Source organism: Meleagris gallopavo, chromosome 4 (assembly GCF_000146605.3).
Source record: "Meleagris gallopavo isolate NT-WF06-2002-E0010 breed Aviagen turkey brand Nicholas breeding stock chromosome 4, Turkey_5.1, whole genome shotgun sequence".
In the NCBI taxonomy this organism is placed as follows: Eukaryota; Metazoa; Chordata; class Aves; order Galliformes; family Phasianidae; genus Meleagris; species Meleagris gallopavo.
Window position 1 is genome coordinate 45,424,741 of NC_015014.2, and position 19,412 is coordinate 45,444,152.

A 19,412-nucleotide genomic window follows, 5' to 3' on the forward strand; every position below is an offset into this window, starting at 1 on the left:
GCTCATGTTAAGCTTTTCATCTATCAAGACCCCCAAGTCCTTCTCTGCAGGGCTGAGAAGATAGCTAAGATAGCTAAGTTCAACCCCTAAGATGTAGATTGATGACTCAATTAGCAGCTATATCTTATTTTGCCCTAAATAGTTAATTGATAACTTAAAGAGCATTGTTGGAGTCTGTGAGGAACCTCAGTAAAACAAATTATTCCTATGAAGAAATTAGACACCATAAGTCAAAGTGGCACCATTGACTGAAATATACATCTTCCTCTTAGAGTTTATCCATGGAAGAATCCTGTGCTACAGCTCCAGGAGGGATAAGATACAGCCTTTGTAAGAAACTCTAAAGGCATGAATTAGGGTATATTGGTTTTGAGCTGGTTTTGGCGAATTCATCAGGCTGTGACTGCCAAGGGAAAAAAAATAGCCATAGTTTTATTTTTGCTAAGAAAAACGTATTAACAATTTCATATAATTAAAAATTTCATACATGTAATCTTGAAGGTTGTTGTTCCTGATTTAGAAATGTGTCTGTGTTTAATAATTAATATAGCAGCACAAACTGTAGTTTTCAACAAAATAATGCGGTATGAGGAATAATATAATTTGGATCTACCAGATGGTATGATATTTACACTTTTTGCACCCTTTTGAGTTAAATACTCTATATGTCAGGTATTTTTTTCCAGTTATATAAAATATCAATGTACATGGTTATGAGGTGCTAAATGGCATTGTTCACAGAGGATTATAAGGCAGAATGTCACCTTAAGAGTAAAATAAGCTTGTGTATGTTTGGTGGGAAAGAGCAGGAAATAAGAAAGTGCTGGACATGAAGAAAAGAGGGAGCTTTATGTATTTACCATAAGCCAGCAATAATGCGAAAAAAAATTGCTGCAAAAAGAGATTTCTTTAAATGAAGAAGTACAGACTTTAAAAAAAATACTTGTTGCTGTCTGGCTGCATTTTCCTTGTAGTAGGTCATGGAATGATATTTGCTTCCATGTCCAGAGAAGGTTCTGAAAAATAAGTCATGAAACAGGCAGGACTCAGGGCTGTGGCTTCAAAGAGTAGTTAATTCTGCCAATATTGAGAACATTTCCAGGTGGTTTCACTAAAAACCTTACCATAAAATATAATTCTCTGATCTTTGTTCATGTGTTCAGCTGGGTAAAGGATATCACAATTCTGTAACTGTTTTAAAATACAGCTAATACTGAAAAAAACCACAGACTTAAAGACAAATAAATAATCTTGCTGACTCTAGTATGTATTGTCAAGAGACATGAGTTCGGAGGCTTCACTTTTTTTTCCAAACTGTTCTCATTTTCATTTCCACAAGCTAGTACTGAGAATTTGGTCCATTACCAGTGGTCAGGGGAGCAATCCCTGAAAGCTCTTCTCAGTGATGGGGATTGATAGCTAATCATAGATATTTCTGAGCTGGAAAGCTGTAGAGCCATTTTATTTTTTGTCTTCTAAGGAATTGAGATTTACTAAAACAATGGTTCCTTCAGTGGTTTGAGTTTATCAGGCTGCGGTGGAAGTAGATGTGTGGAAATATCTCCTGGTGGAATCAATCCACCTTGTTTTCATATTCCTGATAATTTGCTGCATAAGGCTGGGTTGATGACATCACCTGTAATTCATTCTGTCTAGCAGGACAGTGCAGAGTTGGAGATATTGTAAAATATTACAAGGCTCAGATTGATCTTTACAATTATATTTTATCGGACTTCCAAATATAGGATGATATGAAAATATTTTATTATTGTTATTATTGTTGTTGTTATTTTATCTCTTGGACAAATTAAGATCTATTTGTTATGTTTTTGGAGTCAGAAAAATCTAGAAACAATATTTCAATTTATGCAGCGCAGTGAATGCCACCAAAAAGTTTTTGCTGTTCCTTGTTCTAATTCTAGCTCTTGACAGAAAACACAGTGTTAGTGACAGTGGTATGTTAACTGGCCTGGCGTCTTGGGGTGATATAATTTCCCAGCAATGATTCTGCCACTTGTGGCTTTGATACAACATTATGCTCAATATTTATGTAGTAAACAAGAGGACTCTTCCCTTTCATAATTGTAACATAGCAAGCTAATAGGAAGTATATGAAAGTCTGTTATTTGTTTCAGAGGACCATCTAAAACAAAGATTGTATTAGAAGATGGAGAAATGCAGCATCAAAAGTGGCTGAATCTGCACTCAGATTGGAAGAATAAGAATGCTTCCACTTTACATGCACTTCTAGTGAATGGGTAAGTAACAGGTATAAGAGATTTATTTCACTGTTGTGGTTAGTCACCACGTTTGGATATCACAGCTTTTTCAGTAGAATTTTATCAATTTACTGTAAGCTTTCTTAGCAGGTTATCTGATCTTAGACAGCAGTAAATTCCTTTTAATTAGCTCTATTAAATACATAGCGGAACTGAGAAGCCAAGCTTCAGTCATGGCTGAAACATTTGAACTGTAATTTTGAGATTATAGAGCCAACTAAATTACTTTTAGCATTTAGGACAAAACTGGAAGAGTATTTGAATCCATCTTCAAAAAGCAGATTCCTTGTTTTCCTTTTCCTCTTTCTAATGCCCTGAGGAGATTTCAGAAAACCCAGGTTCCACAGAATATTCCTCTGTTTCACGAGAAAAGATTGGCTTGCCTAAATGCAGAGAGCTGAGGTAAAAGATATGTGTGAAGAAGCAGATCTGAGGAATCTTAGATTTCTTCTGTTCAGCTCCATCATTGTCTGTAGGAAAGCTTTTCTGTAATGACTGAAATAAAGATGAACTAACATGAAAGCAAAACATGCTACTGTGGGGTAGAACTAGCACAAAACTGAAGTGTTAGAAAGTAGAAGTAGGCACTTGCAGAAAGAATCTTTTTACTATTTTTCTACTGAAGAAGTCAGCCCAGTTACTGAGATTACAGCTTTCAAGAATAACCAGAGGAACAGCTAATCTATGTATGCAGACTAATTCTGCTCTGTTTCTGCATCTGAAAAGCACTTACATGGGATGGATTAACAAGTTGTGGAAACAAAAAGGCAGTCAGCTGAGCAGCAGTGTTCTTGGTTTTAACAAGAATCTCCCTTTGACAAAGAACTGCTATTTTTGCTCTCACATCTGAAAATTTCCAAAAGGATTTTTTTTCTTAATATACGCTTTTGTGATCTTCCTGGGTTTTCATCGACATACCACATCTTTTGGGTGAAAGACTTTCATCAGATGTATTTCAAATAAATTCTCAGCCTTCAACTGCAAGGATGGGGAAAGCAGCACATCTCTGTGCTTTCAGGTGCCATAAATTAAGACTTGACAGACCGTACACCCCAGCCAATCTCAGAGCTGGATCAGTGCCCATAGAACAAGGTTGCCTGCAAAATGCATAGCACCTGCTCATGAAACGCATTGTAAAGTTGAACTAATATTTTACATTGTTGCAAGCAGACTCTGGAAGCCATTGACAATCTGGCATAAGAAGCTCCTTGTGTTTCTTTTTACACTTTGGGGAAAATTCAACAGCTGAGTTCACAGCAGTGGGTACCACACCTGTGCTGATATACAAACTGTCAAAAATAACACCAAGTAGTTGAGACTTTCATTATGTTCTTTTTCTAATATTTAGGCAGATGTGCCGAAGCAGAAGCAAAGTGGCTCTCCTTTGCACTAAAGAAGGTATGAGAAGTGCATGTTTCTGAGAGAAGAAAGGCATTTTTAAAGATATGTTAAATGTACTTGAAAATTGTTTAGTGTCATTTCATTCTGATATTTTACTTGACTTCTGCAACCTCCAATTTTGTGTTGCCTCTTTTTCCTCCGTGCTGTATTAAATTTTAGCAACTTTTCTGATTTTGAACTATGGGGTTCTCTATAGTACTAGCTTAATTTGCTCTTGCAAAATAAGTTTTGTCAGCAGTCAGGTTCCAAAAATTAATTTGAGAAAACTTCTTGATGAAAATATTATTTATGATAAGAGAGGTTACTAGGTGGCATATCTGGGAGTTGAATCTGTGATCTGTTTAGCTGTGAATCTCAATCACAGAAGAACCTAAATTAGAAAACTACAGACCAAATCTGGAGGCACAGTGGATTGTGCAATATTAAGTTTTTCTGTTGAAAAACACAGAAATCCTTCACCTTGGATAATAAAATGTTCTACAAACAAGATCTTTGCTGAAGAACACATACATTATGAATTTCCTGCCATGAAGAAAATTAATCGCAAAGTATGACCTAAATTTGGGAAAGTAATAAAAATATTTACTACTCTTACCTAAGAATAACACCCCAAAGGAGCCTGTTAAAGCTATTTGCTCCTGACATATTTTGCTTTAAGATATATAATGCTCCTTGCCCCCAGACATTACTTAGAACACAGAAAGAATTACAAATTACAAATTTAATTTATTTCTCTACCAGAGATATCTGCAATGTCAGTATACCTTCCCTTGGGATGTGAATTGCAGAAACTAGCGGTATTCTTTCATTCCCTGAATCACACTGAGCATAAACAGGACAAGTAATAACAGTCTGCCATTTTACTAATCCAGAATATAAAGTAAAACAAAAGTGAAGGGCAAAATAATTCAGGCAGTTCCTATTTACCAAGCAAATAGGAATTTGGTATAATTTACACTCTAAGTCTGTTTATAAAGTGGAATGGGTAGAGTACTGGAAAACCTTGGACTCTGCAAATATTTCCCTTAGGAATTTCCAAGAGCAAAGCAAGCTTTGTGTCTTGCAGCTAAGTAAACATTTTGACATGCACCTCACACCTGGCTTAAGCAAGTGCTTATTATTGCTGGCCTGATTTTTCCAGAAACATTCCTTCTGGATAGTACAAGTAGCACAAAGACATTGTTAGCTGACAGAAAGACAGTGATATGAAACCAAGAATCCTTTCCAAGGGCAGCCAGTAACTCTGTTCAAGATAATCATTTTTATCAGTTTGGCTTGGTTAAAAATTAGACTGAACAGGTCAAAATTAATCTCAGGAGACAAATCCCTTTATAGAAAAAGAGAGATAAAAATGGCTCAATGTGTTTGATATTAAAATGTGGTTACTGATGACTTCAGATACTGTACTGTTCAGTGTAATTTCATAACTCTGTTAACATTGTTCTGTGGCCACAGTTTTTCTTCCAGGTCCTGCATGCTCTGTGTTTGTGGTAACAAATTACTCCCTTCTGCATCTGTTTCTCACTAGATTGTGGCCATCGCCCTGCTGCTCGCATGAACAAAAGGATCCTTGGTGGCAGGACCAGTCGTCCAGGCCGATGGCCATGGCAGTGCTCTCTGCAGAGCGAGCCAAGTGGACACATATGTGGCTGCGTTTTGATTGCAAAGAGATGGGTCTTAACAGTGGCACACTGCTTCGAAGGGTGAGAAGAGCTCAGTTTTACTGTTCGTATACAAATTAGATGTAACTTGCACATGAGAATTACAAAGCACTCCCTCCATTACCAAACATATTGGCAGCAGGTCACGACCTTTGCAGAATAGCAAGAAGCCTAGTTTTAGAGACAATATCAAAGAGTAAATGGTGTAAAACAACATTAGGTTAGGTTTTGACATTTTCATTGTTGTCTCTGCTGATGAAAGCTAAATGAATCACAGAATACAGAATCACAGAATCGTAGGGGTTGGAAGGGACCTCCAGAGATCATCGAGTCCAACTCCCCTGCCAAAGCAGGTTCCCTACACCAGGTGACAGTCAGTCCTGCTGACTTTCAGCAGGAAACCAAAGAGAAAGAGAAGACCAAAACTCTAATCCCATAGATCTCGCACAATGCCATAGATTTAAAAAAAGAAAGATTCTGGGCAACAGCATAGAAATGACCCTGGAAAAATGCTGTGGTCATTAAAAAATAAAACATAAGTATTTAATAATAATGTAGTCTCCCATGGCGAAGACTATGGAGAGCAGAGAAGGTTTGTGTAGCTTTGGAACTGTCTTAGTCATTGTCAGCTTTCTGATGGAAACCAATTTTTTTAAAGAATTTGGATGAAAGTACATTACCTCGTTAGTTTTGTCTTGTTCTGAAGTTATTTGTATTTTAAAGATAATTGAACTATATGTTTTCTGCTGTAGTCAGCAAATTTCTTTTTGCTGGGTGGCTGTCACCAGTGCTTAATCTTGTTTAAAATTGGTTTGTGCTCACCGGAAATTTTTGGACTACACTAAACGCCTTTATTTCTTTTTAAGCCAATAGAAGTTCTGTGGTAGACATGTAAATGTACTTCAGTTCTACAGATGAACATTTCTTTCTAACTTTAATGATTCTTTTTCTTCAGCAATAATTTTGTTTCTTTTTGTTTCTGAAACACTGAATTCTTTGGAATTTTTTTTTCCCCTCTGTGGCTCTTGATGTAAAGAGATGTGTGGACAGAACACTAAGAGATGAGGCTAAAGGGACTTAGTAGGCCAAGCTTATGGCTGGACTTGGTGATCTTGAAGGTATTTTCCAAACTAGTTAATTATATGTTTGATGTAAAAAGTCTCTTTCTTTTCACTTTTGTATTCCAAATGCCATAAAGTAGAAAACACCAAGGCAAAAAGTTTTTTAAAATGCTAGGATATTTTGGGTTATCAGTCCCTTGAGTTATGTGGAGAATATTTCTTCTCTTCTGCATCTCTGATGAGATTAAGGATATGCTTCCAAGGACCTTTACATTCTTTGAGTATTGTTTCTTACAGCAACAGTAAAATCATTCCCAGAGCCACAGTTTCTTTAAATTTACTAAACCAACCAGTTAAGAAATTAAAGCATATTTTAAAGTGCTCTGGTTCATTAAATAAAAAATATTTTGTGAAGTCTGGGATCCAAAATATAAAGACTATACCAGTAAGGCAGTAGGCAATGTAAATGCCATGAACATTTATAGAGATTATAAATGGAAAAGAGCTACATTAAGCAGAGTAATTTGCTTGTTTTACTGGCTCCTACTGTTTTTCCAGATCTGTTTGAAATGCTTTACAGCAAAGCATCCGTGACCATTTAAAGTTTTTTACTCAATAATAGGGTAATACTTTCTGGCTGAGACTTCTCATTGCTCCGAGCAATGTTCTTTTTCAATGTTCATAAAAATAATAGGATATTCCTACAACTTAAACTTGAAACATCTTGGAAAAACACAATTATGATTGTAAAAAGACAGTTGTAGTCTGAAATACAAGAATTCTCAAGGAACTCAGATAAAAATAGTCTTTATTTAACAACCAAGTCTCTTTCAAAATTTTAGAAATGACAATTCTGTTAAATACTGTTAAAAAGCTGAAATTTCACACTTTAATTTACATTGCTATAATTAAGCTTCAGTCTCTTTAAAGGAACTTAGTTCCATGGAACTATCTCAATTATTCTGAAAAAGGGACTTTCTGAGGATCTTAGAATCACAGTCTTATTAGGAACTCATGACTTATTTTCAGTTACAATCAAGAGTTTACATCATCTAAGCCTTAAATGAGGTCTGTGTTTTCTTACGTCTTTACAAACCCTAGTTCAATCCTCCCATTTGCACCATATCCATCATATTTTGTGATCAGGGGAATTTGTAAAAAACTTGTAAACAATAAGAGACTTTTCACGTGACCATCACAGAAGATTTAATTTTCATAACTGAATTGCACCTGTGAGATTCTTTCGGGGTTTCAGCTTGAGTTACTGCTGTGAGCATCATACTGATGCACAATACTGTCACTCCTAGAGAAATGAGTTCATGCTCACCAGAGCGCAAGTGAGCACCTAGAGACCTGGGAGGATCCAATTTTGAGATTCTTGGGTATTTAATACAGCAAGTAATAGGTGGTAATATACCTTCTGAGACTGTGAGCTAGAATTTTTTCAGTAGCAGTTAGGAAGGGAATGGAAAGCATTGACTTTTGTTGATGAGTAATGATGCCGAAGCATTTGTTTTCTTGTAGCATTTCTATCATGTACATAGCTTTGTGAAGTACAGTATGCAAAAAGTCAGGGAGAAAGAAAACCTCAGGTTTTTAAATTAAAAAGAACTTGGATTATATTTCCCATTTGCCTGTTTTTCCTGTTTGTTCCTAAAGGAGAGAAAATGCAGCTGTCTGGAAAGTAGTGTTTGGGATAAGCAATCTTGATCATCCATCAAGCTTCATGCAGACCCGACTGGTGAAGTCCATCATCTTGCATCCACGCTACAACAGAGCAGTCGTAGACTACGATATCAGCATTGTACAACTAAATGAAGATATCAATGAAACGAGCTATGTAAGACCTGTCTGCTTGCCCAGCAAGGAACAGTTGGTACAGCCAGATACCTACTGCTACATCACAGGCTGGGGACACATGGGCAACAAAAGTAAGATGGATACTTTCAGGAATATTAGAAAAACATGTTAGGAACCTATTGAGTTAATCAAATAAGTGATTCCACTACAAAGTTTTATCCATTTATACTAATGCTGGACTTGATTCACAGAATCAAGAATTGCAGGAGTTGGAAGGTACCTCAAGAAATCATTGAGTCCAACCCCCCTGCTAGCACAGGCTCCCTACAATAGGTTGCACAGGTTGGTGACCCGTTGGGTCTTGAGTAACTCCACTGAAGGAGACTCCACAGCCTCTCTGCACAACCTGTTCCATTGCTCTGTCACCCTTATTGTAAGGAAGTTCTGCATGTTAGTACGGAACTTCTTATGTTCAAGTTTTAGGCCATTATTCCTTGTCCTATCACTACACACCACTGAGAAGAGCCACATCCATTTGCCTTCCACATCCCCTCATATATTTGTAAACATTAATCAGATTCCCCTCAGTCCTCTTTTCCCCAGGCTGAACAGAGCCAGGTTACTCAGCCTTTCCTTATACAGGAGGTGCTCCAGGCCCTTTATCATCTTTCTGGCCCTCTGCTGGACACCTTCTAGGAGATCCCTGTCCTTTCTGAACTAGGGAGCCCAGAACTGAACACAGTAGTCTAAATGTGGCATCACCAAGGGAGAGCAGAGAGGAGGATCACCTCCCTTGGCTGGCTGGCCATTTTCTTTTTAATACACTCCAGATTAAATACTAAGGATCTCTAACTGGTCTTGAAGGGAATCCAACTGTTGCTTTTATTTTTTTCAAAATCAGCAACCTAAGTTTATGCTCCTAAATCCATATTCAGACGTGATGTTTGATTTGTCAGAAATGCAGAAGATCTAGAAACTCCTATCAAGAAAGTCACCTGAAACTGGTCATCATTTTACTCACTTGGCTGTCTTTAGAATTGTATTGAGATAAGAACCATGTCAGACCCCCATTGCTGGGGTTAACATTCTTAGTTCAGTGGAAGCTGGAGATACTGAAAGCAAGGGCCCTGAAATCCTTGGGTCTCATTGGAAGAACATTTATGTTATGTAAATATCTGTTTTGACAGACTTATCTTGGGTCCCTTCCAACCCAAGCCATTCGGTGGTTCTATGATCTTTCATGCACCAAATGCAAAATATCCTGGACCAACCCTGTTAGCTCTATCCATTATGTTTCTCCCTTCTCTGTAAAAGCAGTGTTCAGAAAGGCTGTTCTGTACACTGGATAAGGAAATTTTCCTTTCAGTACTGCTTCACCCCTAGTAGCCAGGTCCATATATGTGGCAAAAACTAAACTGCACTAGTGAGGAACACGCTGTTTAGAAGCAGCTCCGAATCTATCAATCTAAAAGTACATTTTATGTAATGGTACGAAAAAAATAACAGAAAGCTTTTGTACCTCTGTAAGTACCTTGTAAGTAGAAAAATGTTATTTGCTAGCTAATGTGGTTTCAGCTTTGTTATTAAAAGTTTTACGTTAGAAAACTACAAAAACTATCTTGGTTTAGTATCTTGCTCTAGGCTTAACAGTTTACCTTTGAATTTGAGCTAAGTCAGCTGCTCGCAGTAGGATGAAGTCCTGAATGTGCTGAAGTAATTTCAATATCCTTTGAAATCTGATTCCCTGATACATTAAGTTGAATTTACCCAAATGTAACTCATGCTTGTGTTTATACCAACCTCAACTGTGAGAGATACTAGGACTAGAATGAAGAGTTAGCCCCTTCCTCTGCCTCACATTACTTCCCAGCCAATACTGTCCCCATCATAAAAGTACCATAACACATCACATAAAGGTACTCTGCTTCCTCGGTCTTCAGTACTGTGCAAATGCACAATAAAGTGTGTCAGCAGCATCCATGTGCTTGGTCATCCTCCAGAATGCAACATATACAGACTTGGCTGAGGAGTCTTCATCATGAATCCTGCAATGCAACCATGAAAAAAAGACCCGGAAGCATCTGAGCTTCAATCTAGACCTATGTGTTTTTGTTTAAGGTATTTATATATATATGCACACATGTTTACATACACACACACATAAAGTAATATTTAGATCTATCTAAAGGAAATATTTATCATATCTCAAAGATCCATCACAGGTAAATATTTTCATATGTCCATATGTTTTAATGCTTATTTCTGTTTTTCAGTGCCTTTTAAGCTTCAAGAAGGAGAAGTGCGCATAATTTCCTTAGAAAAATGCCAGTCATACTTTGACATGAAGACCATTACAAGCAGGATGCTGTGTGCAGGCTATGAGTCTGGCACCGTAGACTCTTGCATGGTAGGCCTTATGTCTAATGAGAAACTCACAGCTAGAAATGCTTCTAGACATCAAAGTTCTGTGACATTTATTAGGTTCAGCATATTTAATCTAGTATAGAAATGTCTACAGTCTCTCGATGCATTTTAACCCAGCTGTTATTGTTGCTGGTGCAACCCATTTGACCTGGGGTGTTGACCAGATCACTCTCAGCAGTCTGCTTCCTCCTCAGTGACTCTGATGCTGTGAAACTGAAATCATTCCAGTTTATGGTAATGAAAAGCTGATGTTCTGAGGCTTATCTGTATTAGTTAACCAGTAGACTAACTTTTAAAATAACAATAAGCAATTTGCAGGTACTTTTTTGTACAGTTGAAAAAGGGAACAAATATGGGTAACTATATGCTGCTACATAGTTGGGCAGAGCAGCCAGTCCTTACAGCTGAGTTACTTATTAAAGACAAATCACTCCAGGAACTGGGACAGAGCTTTAGCCATGTGACTACTGGCTATGTATAGCCTCTGATTTTCTTTCGTATTGCAGGGTGACAGTGGAGGACCACTTGTGTGTGAACAACCTGCAGGACGCTGGACTTTGTTTGGTTTAACATCTTGGGGCTCTGTCTGCTTTTCCAAAGTTTTGGGACCAGGAGTTTACAGCAATGTGTCACATTTTATTGACTGGATTGAGAAACAAATATATATCCACACCTTTCTGCTGAACTAACTCCAGATGGTAAGAATTGTGCTGACAAACAGCAGGAAAATGGAATCAAACTTCAACACTCTGAAGATTTTGCAGCCAGAAATTCTGTGAAAAGGAGTCCCTAGCTCTTTCTATTCTTGTTGTGGAGCTATGGGATATGCGGTGTATATGCTCATAGTTGACCCTCTGCTGGTGAATATACTTTGGGGTAGAATTAATAATCCTTTTTTTTTCTTTTCTTTTAACTCTTGTGGTGCTATTCCAAGCACAGCGAAATGCTTAAAAGAAAAGAAACAGTCACTTTCTTCCTTTCGGATATTCAAACTAAGCAGTAGCACAGAGTAGAAAAACTTTTTACATTGGCCTATTTTAATACTATTCGATTAGTAGCACATGCATCTTCTTTCACTGTCACAAGGTGCAGACTCAGTGCATTCAGATGACTCTGGCAGGGCACAAATTCACCAGGGCCATGCCAAAGGCTGCAGGTGTGGAAAAGGTGGCAGGGCTCGTGCGTTCTTGCAGCGCAGGGCATGGCGGTAAAGCACAAGTTTGAAGGGGCTGAGTAAACACCGTCTGTCCCTCAGAGTGGCCAGCATGACTAGGACACTGCAGCATACTGACTCTACTGTTTTGTTCTGGGGGCCAGCTGGTGTACCTCTTCAGGGAGCAGTGTGGCACTAGTAGGCCAACAGACCCATAATACTATTTGAGGCACCTGAAACCAAAGTTTTGTTTATCAGCCTCTTTGGATCATTTTTCCCAAGTTTCTACCACTTTAGTTTTCTAAAACTTCTGTGTCTCACAGTGTCCAGAAATGCCCACTTCCTGACAGCACTACACAGAGTAGCGCATTTATTAAAACTGTGCCCCACTAGCTTCTCTATCCCATTTTTAAAATTTATTTATAGTGTTCAGTCTATAATGCACTGACAACCTCTAGTCCTCTAGAGGTACCAATACAGTGTTGGTAGAGCCACTGCAAATGCTTTTGCCTCAAGAGTAAGCTATTTGGAGCATCTGGGGAGACATGGAAAATGTAGATTTTAAAGTGCAAAAGATGCAGTATGAGCAAATATGAGAAATAATACTGAGAAACAGAGTATTTTTGGGTAGGATTCTTCTAGTATTATGCACTGAGTTTAATTTTGTTTAACATGATAAAAGAATCTGGAGAGAGAAAAAGGCAAAGAGAAATCTATATGGCAGATGATTTGAGCAGAAAGTGGAATCCAAATATGTATTAGAAATGTTAAGCAAAGCACAACTTTCATCAGCAAAGGCCCAAAGGAGCCCCACTGAAGTGCTTGGTGGCAAAATGCTCTGTGCAGAGATAAGAAGCCAAGCATTGACTTCAAGAGTCTGCCTGAAAAGAAAAAGCCACAAAAAAAACAACGAACAAACCCACAACACTTTATAATGGAGCTTACAGTGGAGCTTGGCATTGGCACCTTTCTACAGCTGGAGGGGAATTGTTTCTTACTAGCTGCTGTAGGTAGTGACATGCACAGCTCATGGCCTTTCAGGAAGCCAGAATAGGAGGAGTCAGAAATTGAGAATTTCACTGGGGAGTAATGCAAAGGTGTTTCAGCCTCAGGCATACAGGTACTCTCGATGCTACCTCTGGCGTGCCCCCATGGCAGCATGCAGGACCTTGTCAGCACAATGCCTGCCATACATGGAAACCTGCATTAGAACAGCTGATAGCAGAGATTTCAGGTACAATAAGTCATGTTACAACTAACCTACACCGCCCAGACTATTGCTTTAGTGAAAAGTTTGCCTCTTTCTTAGTATCTTTTTCTTTAACATGTGTAACATTAGACATACTGGACAGTATTAAAAAAGAGCATTATTAATAAATACTCAGTATTTGTCATGGATTCTGAAAACCCTATTTAAATGACTTTTGTATCACTGTTTGATGCTCAGAAAGAAAACCTCCCTAGGCTTTGCTAGTTTTTCTTCTTTCTTTTTTCTTTTTTCTTTTAACATATTCAGGATTTTGCTTTTTATGTAACAAAAAATGCTCTTTCCCCAGAGAAAAAATTGCAGTGACTGTGTTTTTCCAGTACAGGCAGGCTGCAGGTGGAGCAGGTTAGTGGTGCCCTTGCTTCAAGGCTGTGTGAGCCATAGCTCTCCTCACTGCAGCTCTCTCTGGAGCTGAGCTCTCTGCAGCACAGCACAACACAGCACAGGCACCAGTTCTGCAGGCTTAGCCTTCTGGAGGTAAGAGCAAGTAGGAGCTGTTGTGAATCTAGCAGCTTCCCTGACTAGAAGAAGCAGTTTCACACCTCTGAATTAAACAAAGGACTGGAGTACATACAGTCATTTTGCACAAATATTAGCACTACCAAATAATAGTATGTGAAATAATAACATGCTTCAGTTAATTGGGTTTGGCTCTGCCACATTTTATATGCAGTCCCTCCCAGGAACCAAAAGAGAGTATTGCTTAAAGGGCCCAGCCTCTCCTGTTGGGGTCATGTGGAAGATATAAACCAAGCTCCAGCCCACAGGGCTGTGGCTTTCCCTCATAGCTGTCTGCCACCACATTCCATGTAAAGAAGAAATTTGTAATTTTATAAATGTATTTTTATACTGCTTTTTTCTATGTGTGCACATCAAATAGGCAAGTATATTTCTTCTACTACTGCCTTGAAACTTTTTCATATGTGCTGCTGTAATGCCAATGGCCACAACCACGCTGTGTTCTTTACAAGTATAGCCTCACTGCGAGGTGACAGTGTTGGTTTCACTTCTACATGACTGTGCAGCCAAATGGAAGCAATGTCATAGAGACAGCCGATGTGCTTCTTTCTCACTGTACTAATAAAAATTTACAATAATTTTCCTAGTAATGTCTCTGCTTCAGATGTTTCAGTCCTCCCAGAGACTCAGACAATGTGGAATTGTGAAGAGAGTAGTGACAAAATTATGATTTCAGCACTATTTCCTAAAAACAGGTTTGAAATGGTATTGAACTACTTTTATCTGGTTTGTCATGCACTGCTGACAGCTCTGCTTGCATCATAAATTGGCAGAGCGTTTGGCATTAAACCTCCACTACAACTTCTGGTTTCTTCTGCACATACGCATCCAGTACAGAAAAATACCAAGAACAGCACTGTCAACAACTATTTGGGATTTAAACAGTTGAAAAATTAACATGTTTGGTTGTATGGCTTTCCTCAGGCCAGCTAAAGACATAGCTCCTTACAATCAGGATGCTGAATTTCAATGCATGAAGATGTTGAAATAAAAAAACAAGCATGCAGAAACATGAAATAGTTAAAATTTGGCTTTTAACTGTAGTCGGCAATAGGGCACCTGGGACCATGAAGACAGGAGTAAATAAACCAGAGTAAAACAGAAACTAGTAACACAAAAACCACATGGAGATTCAGTTGTTAGAAAGTTCTTAGCGCATGCATCTTTGGGATGTGATTGCTGCTTTCTGCAGGGACTGAGGACTACCTGGGGAAGCAGCAGCCCAGGGAGCAGTAGTGCTTCACGCTCTCATGCTGCAGCCAGTGGCATTGGAGGACAACCAGAGCATGGCTTAGAGAATTCAGCTCAGTGTGCCCCATGTGCAGGCCAGAGCTGGGCTGTGAAGTCATCCTCTACATGAAGGCTGTGGCAGTTGCCACCTGCAGATGCTCAGTGCGCTCACTGTTGCTGAAGAAAAGTGGAAGAAAAAAAAAAAGAAAAAAAAAAGGGAAATTTTCTGGCAGATCAAATATTGCACAGCAACCTGTGAGTTAAAGCTGCTCTAAGCATAGTCACAAAGTTGGGGCCAAAGTTGGGGCAGAGGCTGAAAATTGGTTGTTTTTTTTTTTTTTACCAATAACCAAAACATTAAACACTGTGCTGTCTTTTCTGACATCTGCAAAACACCTGTGAGATGATCTTAAAAAGCCCAGCTTCCAAATGGTCAGGTCATGCTGTGCAGAAGTAAACAAGGGACTGCGATGTCTCCAGTGCTAAAAAATAATAAAAAACTTTCAACTACTGAGAATGGAGAATGATTAACATGCACCTCTCACTTGGCACCATTTTAGATATAACCAATTAACAATTTGAAGTTTTTATTAAAGACTCATTGTCCACATCAGGGAAAAAAAAAAAGAAAGAAAGCAAAGGATTGAGTTTTACAAAATGATATTTTTGTCATTGATACAGCTAGTCAAAGCCCCCTGAAAGTGTATAACCCAGGCAGTAGGGAAGAATTTTAAGCAATATGCACCATTGGTGAAACAACATAACAGGAAAAAAAATTGAGAATGCTCTTTATGTGTGCAATATTTTGCACATATTCAAGTGGTAAAAAAGTGCTTATGGTCAGTGATATCATCAGTACATGGGATTTTTTTTAAGAGTACCTAAAATTTCAAGGCAACCCACAGTGTGCTTTTGAGCCCTAGATGAAGTAATCCTCCACTCAGTTAAGAACACATCTTGCAAACCCTTCCAGCACTGAGTCACGGGGTGATTGTGCTTGTAAAGCCAACTAACAGCACTGTAAGTGTCTCAGAAGTGAAGTAAAGGGCAGGAAGGCACTAAGGCAGCCCCAGGGCTCCCTGCTGAGAGCCACCTTGTTTTGTTGTGAAGTAACTCGGCTGCCACAGCTCACAGGATTTGAAGGACCTTGAGTACTTACAGCTTTTATATGATATACACATGAACTCCTAAGACTGAAGTATCAGCTACCTCCAAATTTGCTGACGGAAATGCTGGAAACAGTCTTCAGTTACATCACATGTTATTGCAAAGGGAAAGATAAAAATCCCTTCTCTGTCACCACAAATTAACAGAGGAAATAGATTTATGGTGCAGAAGAAGCATTCAGGCGAGATAACAAAAACATCAGTATTTGACTTCCAGGGCAGGAAGCATTGGTCTGGACTTCATTGCTTGAGCTCTTCACTACAGAAGAACATCTGCTAGGATCAGCATGAGGAGCACTGCACCTGCCCTGGGGCTCTGCAGCAGAGCAGATCAACTCTGATATCCACTACATCCCATCCCTTGTATGATTCTGCCCCATGGCAGCTTCTCCCTGCACAACCTGCTGGCTGTTCTGCATCTTTTTCCAGAAAGAAGATGTTCCACGATGTGCAGAGAAAGCTGACATTTGCAGTCAGGACACCTGGAGTCCCCTCCTAGCAAATTAACCCCAGCAGTTACATCTCTTTCTATTCCCCTTAAGCATTTCTGAACCTGGTTCTGGGAATGACTTTTTCTAACTGCAAAAAACATAAGAGTATTACAAAATATAAAATATTGGATTATAGTAGAAATGCAAGTCACAGTTTGAACCAGTGACTGAGCACTGGTAGGAAGGCAGGGCCAACCCAGGGGAGCTCAGGTGCATGCAGTACACCTGAGTGACCAGAAGGGGTGGAGTCAGGATCCACCCCTTTCCAGACCTTATTTAAGGGTTGGCAATGGAGGTAAAGGTATCTTGCTGGAGAACCTTGCATAACTGAGGCCTTTTAAAGATGAGTGACTTCTTTCCTTTTTTTCTCTGTCCACTGCTGTTGTGTTTGAGCAAATACTCACTCACTGCAGCCTGGGATCTTGGTGCTCTGCTGTCACTGTGCTTTCCATCATGTTACATTAGGTAAAATATAAGAGTACACAAGCAAGTATACCAAAGCCACATAGAAATAATAATTATGAATCTACTTAGGCTGGATGCAATCTCCAAGAACTTGAACGTTTACTCTCATTTTGACAGTGGGCATTATGTGTGTTAGAACTTATCAAAATTGTTTTGTCAGATGTTGAACCAAATCTAAAAAAAAAAAAATAAAAATTACAGAAATGCCTGTTGTCACTGGCTCTTTCCACTGTTTTTCTTCTATGGGCTGAACAAAAGGATATTTTTGTTCTTGCTAACTATGAGGATGGAATCAGCACTAATTACATTGTGCCATTTGAAACTTCTGGCAACATGTGGTGACCTGCATCTGAATGAACCTAGTGTGCTCTTGGTATCTGCCCAACGTAGCAGCAGCTGTTTTGGACCTCAACAGAGTTTGTTTAAATTCTTTCAGAGATCATAGGAAATGTGGAATATGTAATGTTGATCATTGGCATGGAACACTCATGGTTCAATTAAAAAGCAGAGCCCTTGCCCCAAATATGATAACTGAAAATAAACACAACAGATCTCGGCAAATTGGAATCAGAAAATTTGAGAAAGAAACAGAACAAAAATTGGCTTAATAATAATAATAATCTGCTACAGTTTAAGGAAATAGTTTATTTCAATAAGTGCTAGCAGACACAAACAATTTCACGGATTCCTCTGTAAATTGGCAATGTAACTTTTTGGGCAGGAAAGTAAAAAGGAAACAATACTTTAGCTCATCTCAGCTTACATGGTGTGAAGAGCAGTGGGGAACTAGCAGAGATGGAACATCTCCAAGACATTTACACAACAGAGCTCAAATTTGAGGCATACAAATGGCTGCACATTCTTTTGAGCAGCATTTAGTGATGCTCGTGCTGTTTAATATGAAAGTCTGGAGGAATGTGAAAACAACTGAGAGTGAAAAAGAGAAATGCCATTAGTTACAAGCTGCTGCATCTGAAGACACACAGGAGCTTCCCATCACCACTTGCAGATGATTTTCCAGGGCAGGCATGAGTTTAAAAGTCTAGAGAAAAGTTCAGGCAGCCAATATCCAAGTTGGGTGAAGAGAAAAAGATCAGTCAATGGTGAATGAGATGAAAGGAAAAAGGGAGCCAAAGAGAGGGGATGTAGCAGGAGGATGAACTACCCTGGAGTACAAGAAGCTGCACAAAGATTTTCTGTGGGAATGTGGAGGAGATATGTGAATTCTATGTCTCATCCAGGGCACTTTCCTCATGGCTGAAATAGTGTTTGGATCACACTGAGATGGTCATGGAGATGGTCACAGTGGTTAAGATAATTACTGTATTAAAAACATAAGAGAAGTTTTGTTATAAATGAACTAAAACCACTACATCTGAGCCTTTCTGCTTGCTTCCTATCTCAGTAAGCTATGAATTCCAGGCAACACTGTGATAGTAGGACAGCAATGCAAGGGAGTAACATGGCTTGTGATAGAGTGGATTTTATCTGAACTGAATCTGTAGATCTGTAATTCATACCATGTCCTGTCTGTAGGAGGCATTATGCAGTGTTGCATGAAAGAGAGAAGCAGTATGCAAAGTATACTGCATGAGAAAATAAAACCTCTAGCCATTTAGACCTTTAACACTTCAATAAATTACTGAAAAGCTTTACAAACTCAAAAGCTTTTAGGTAAATGAGTGCATCATCTACCTTGGCTGAAAAAAAAATCACATTGTAGCATACACCAGCAGTTATTCTTGGATTTTCAATGGTTCACATTCCAACTTTGTAAATAACATTAAACCATTTTCTGCACATAACAAAGAATTCAAACCTGCTTTGCATGCTAGAGAAATGATACTGCTGCATTCTTCAGAAGTACATGCAGAGACTTTGGCAAATCAGACATCTGAGTCAGTTCTCTTTGAATTCAGAAATGCAGTTTTTTCAGAGTTCAAGTTATTTCTATTCCCAGGCTCTTCCTCCACTAACTCATCTCTTGAACAGGCATGAAAAGGTATTCTAGAAGCTGGCAGAACACTGACAATGCTTTCTTCCTTTAACACAGTACCTGTGGCAGAGCCAGAAGACCCAGAAGTAACCTGCAACTCCATTCCACAGCTTACAACGCGTTCATCCTTCCATTTCTTAATTGCTTCCCTCTTCTCCTCAGGGATCAGTTTGTCCAAGTGCTTGGCTTTCAACACTGGAGATGGAGACAATGTTCCTTGGAGAGCCCTCAGGAAGTATCTACAAAATACGGTTCCAAATAAGCTGGTCAGAAGCAGACTCAAAACCATTCCCAAAATCACATCTAGCACTGAAGGAAACTAAACACCATTCATTTAAACCTAAGATTGCAGCAGCCTCTGAAATACAGTTTTGCTGGTGCCATTTTGAGAATGTAAATTATCATTCCAGCAACTGTACCAGAGCATGTTTTAAAACAAACAAGCATTTTCAAATGCTGATATTCATTTCAGGTTCTTTCTTTCTTTTTTTTTTTTTTC

The 19,412-nt window shown here is 38.8% G+C and overlaps 2 protein-coding genes across 3 annotated transcripts in view; one reads left to right on the top strand and one right to left on the bottom strand.

Annotated features, from left to right (window-relative positions):
• The window catches only part of ATP10D (ATPase phospholipid transporting 10D (putative)), a 20,315-nt gene extending 19,333 nt beyond the window's left edge, over positions 1 to 982 (bottom strand). Inside the window, exon 1 of the mRNA XM_010710209.3 lies at positions 944 to 982. Coding sequence (XP_010708511.1) covers positions 944 to 982 — 39 coding nt within the window. The remainder of the gene's footprint in view (positions 1 to 943) is intronic.
• A 614-nt stretch (positions 983 to 1,596) lies between these two features.
• Positions 1,597 to 16,256, top strand: LOC104910771 (atrial natriuretic peptide-converting enzyme-like). Of its 2 annotated transcripts, XM_010710175.3 has the most exons (7): positions 1,597 to 2,258; positions 3,628 to 3,677; positions 5,209 to 5,383; positions 8,062 to 8,333; positions 10,476 to 10,609; positions 11,133 to 11,324; positions 16,179 to 16,256. In XM_010710175.3, exons 1-6 carry the CDS (start codon positions 2,176 to 2,178, stop codon positions 11,313 to 11,315), a joined length of 897 nt encoding a protein of 298 aa, XP_010708477.1. In that variant the 5' UTR covers positions 1,597 to 2,175; the 3' UTR covers positions 11,316 to 11,324; positions 16,179 to 16,256. The 2 variants fall into 2 exon arrangements, with proteins under 2 accessions (XP_010708477.1, XP_031409000.1); XM_031553140.1 differs by lacking the exon at positions 16,179 to 16,256 and having other exon boundaries at positions 1,598 to 2,258; positions 11,133 to 12,220.
• Positions 16,257 to 19,412: the final 3,156 nt, after the last annotated feature.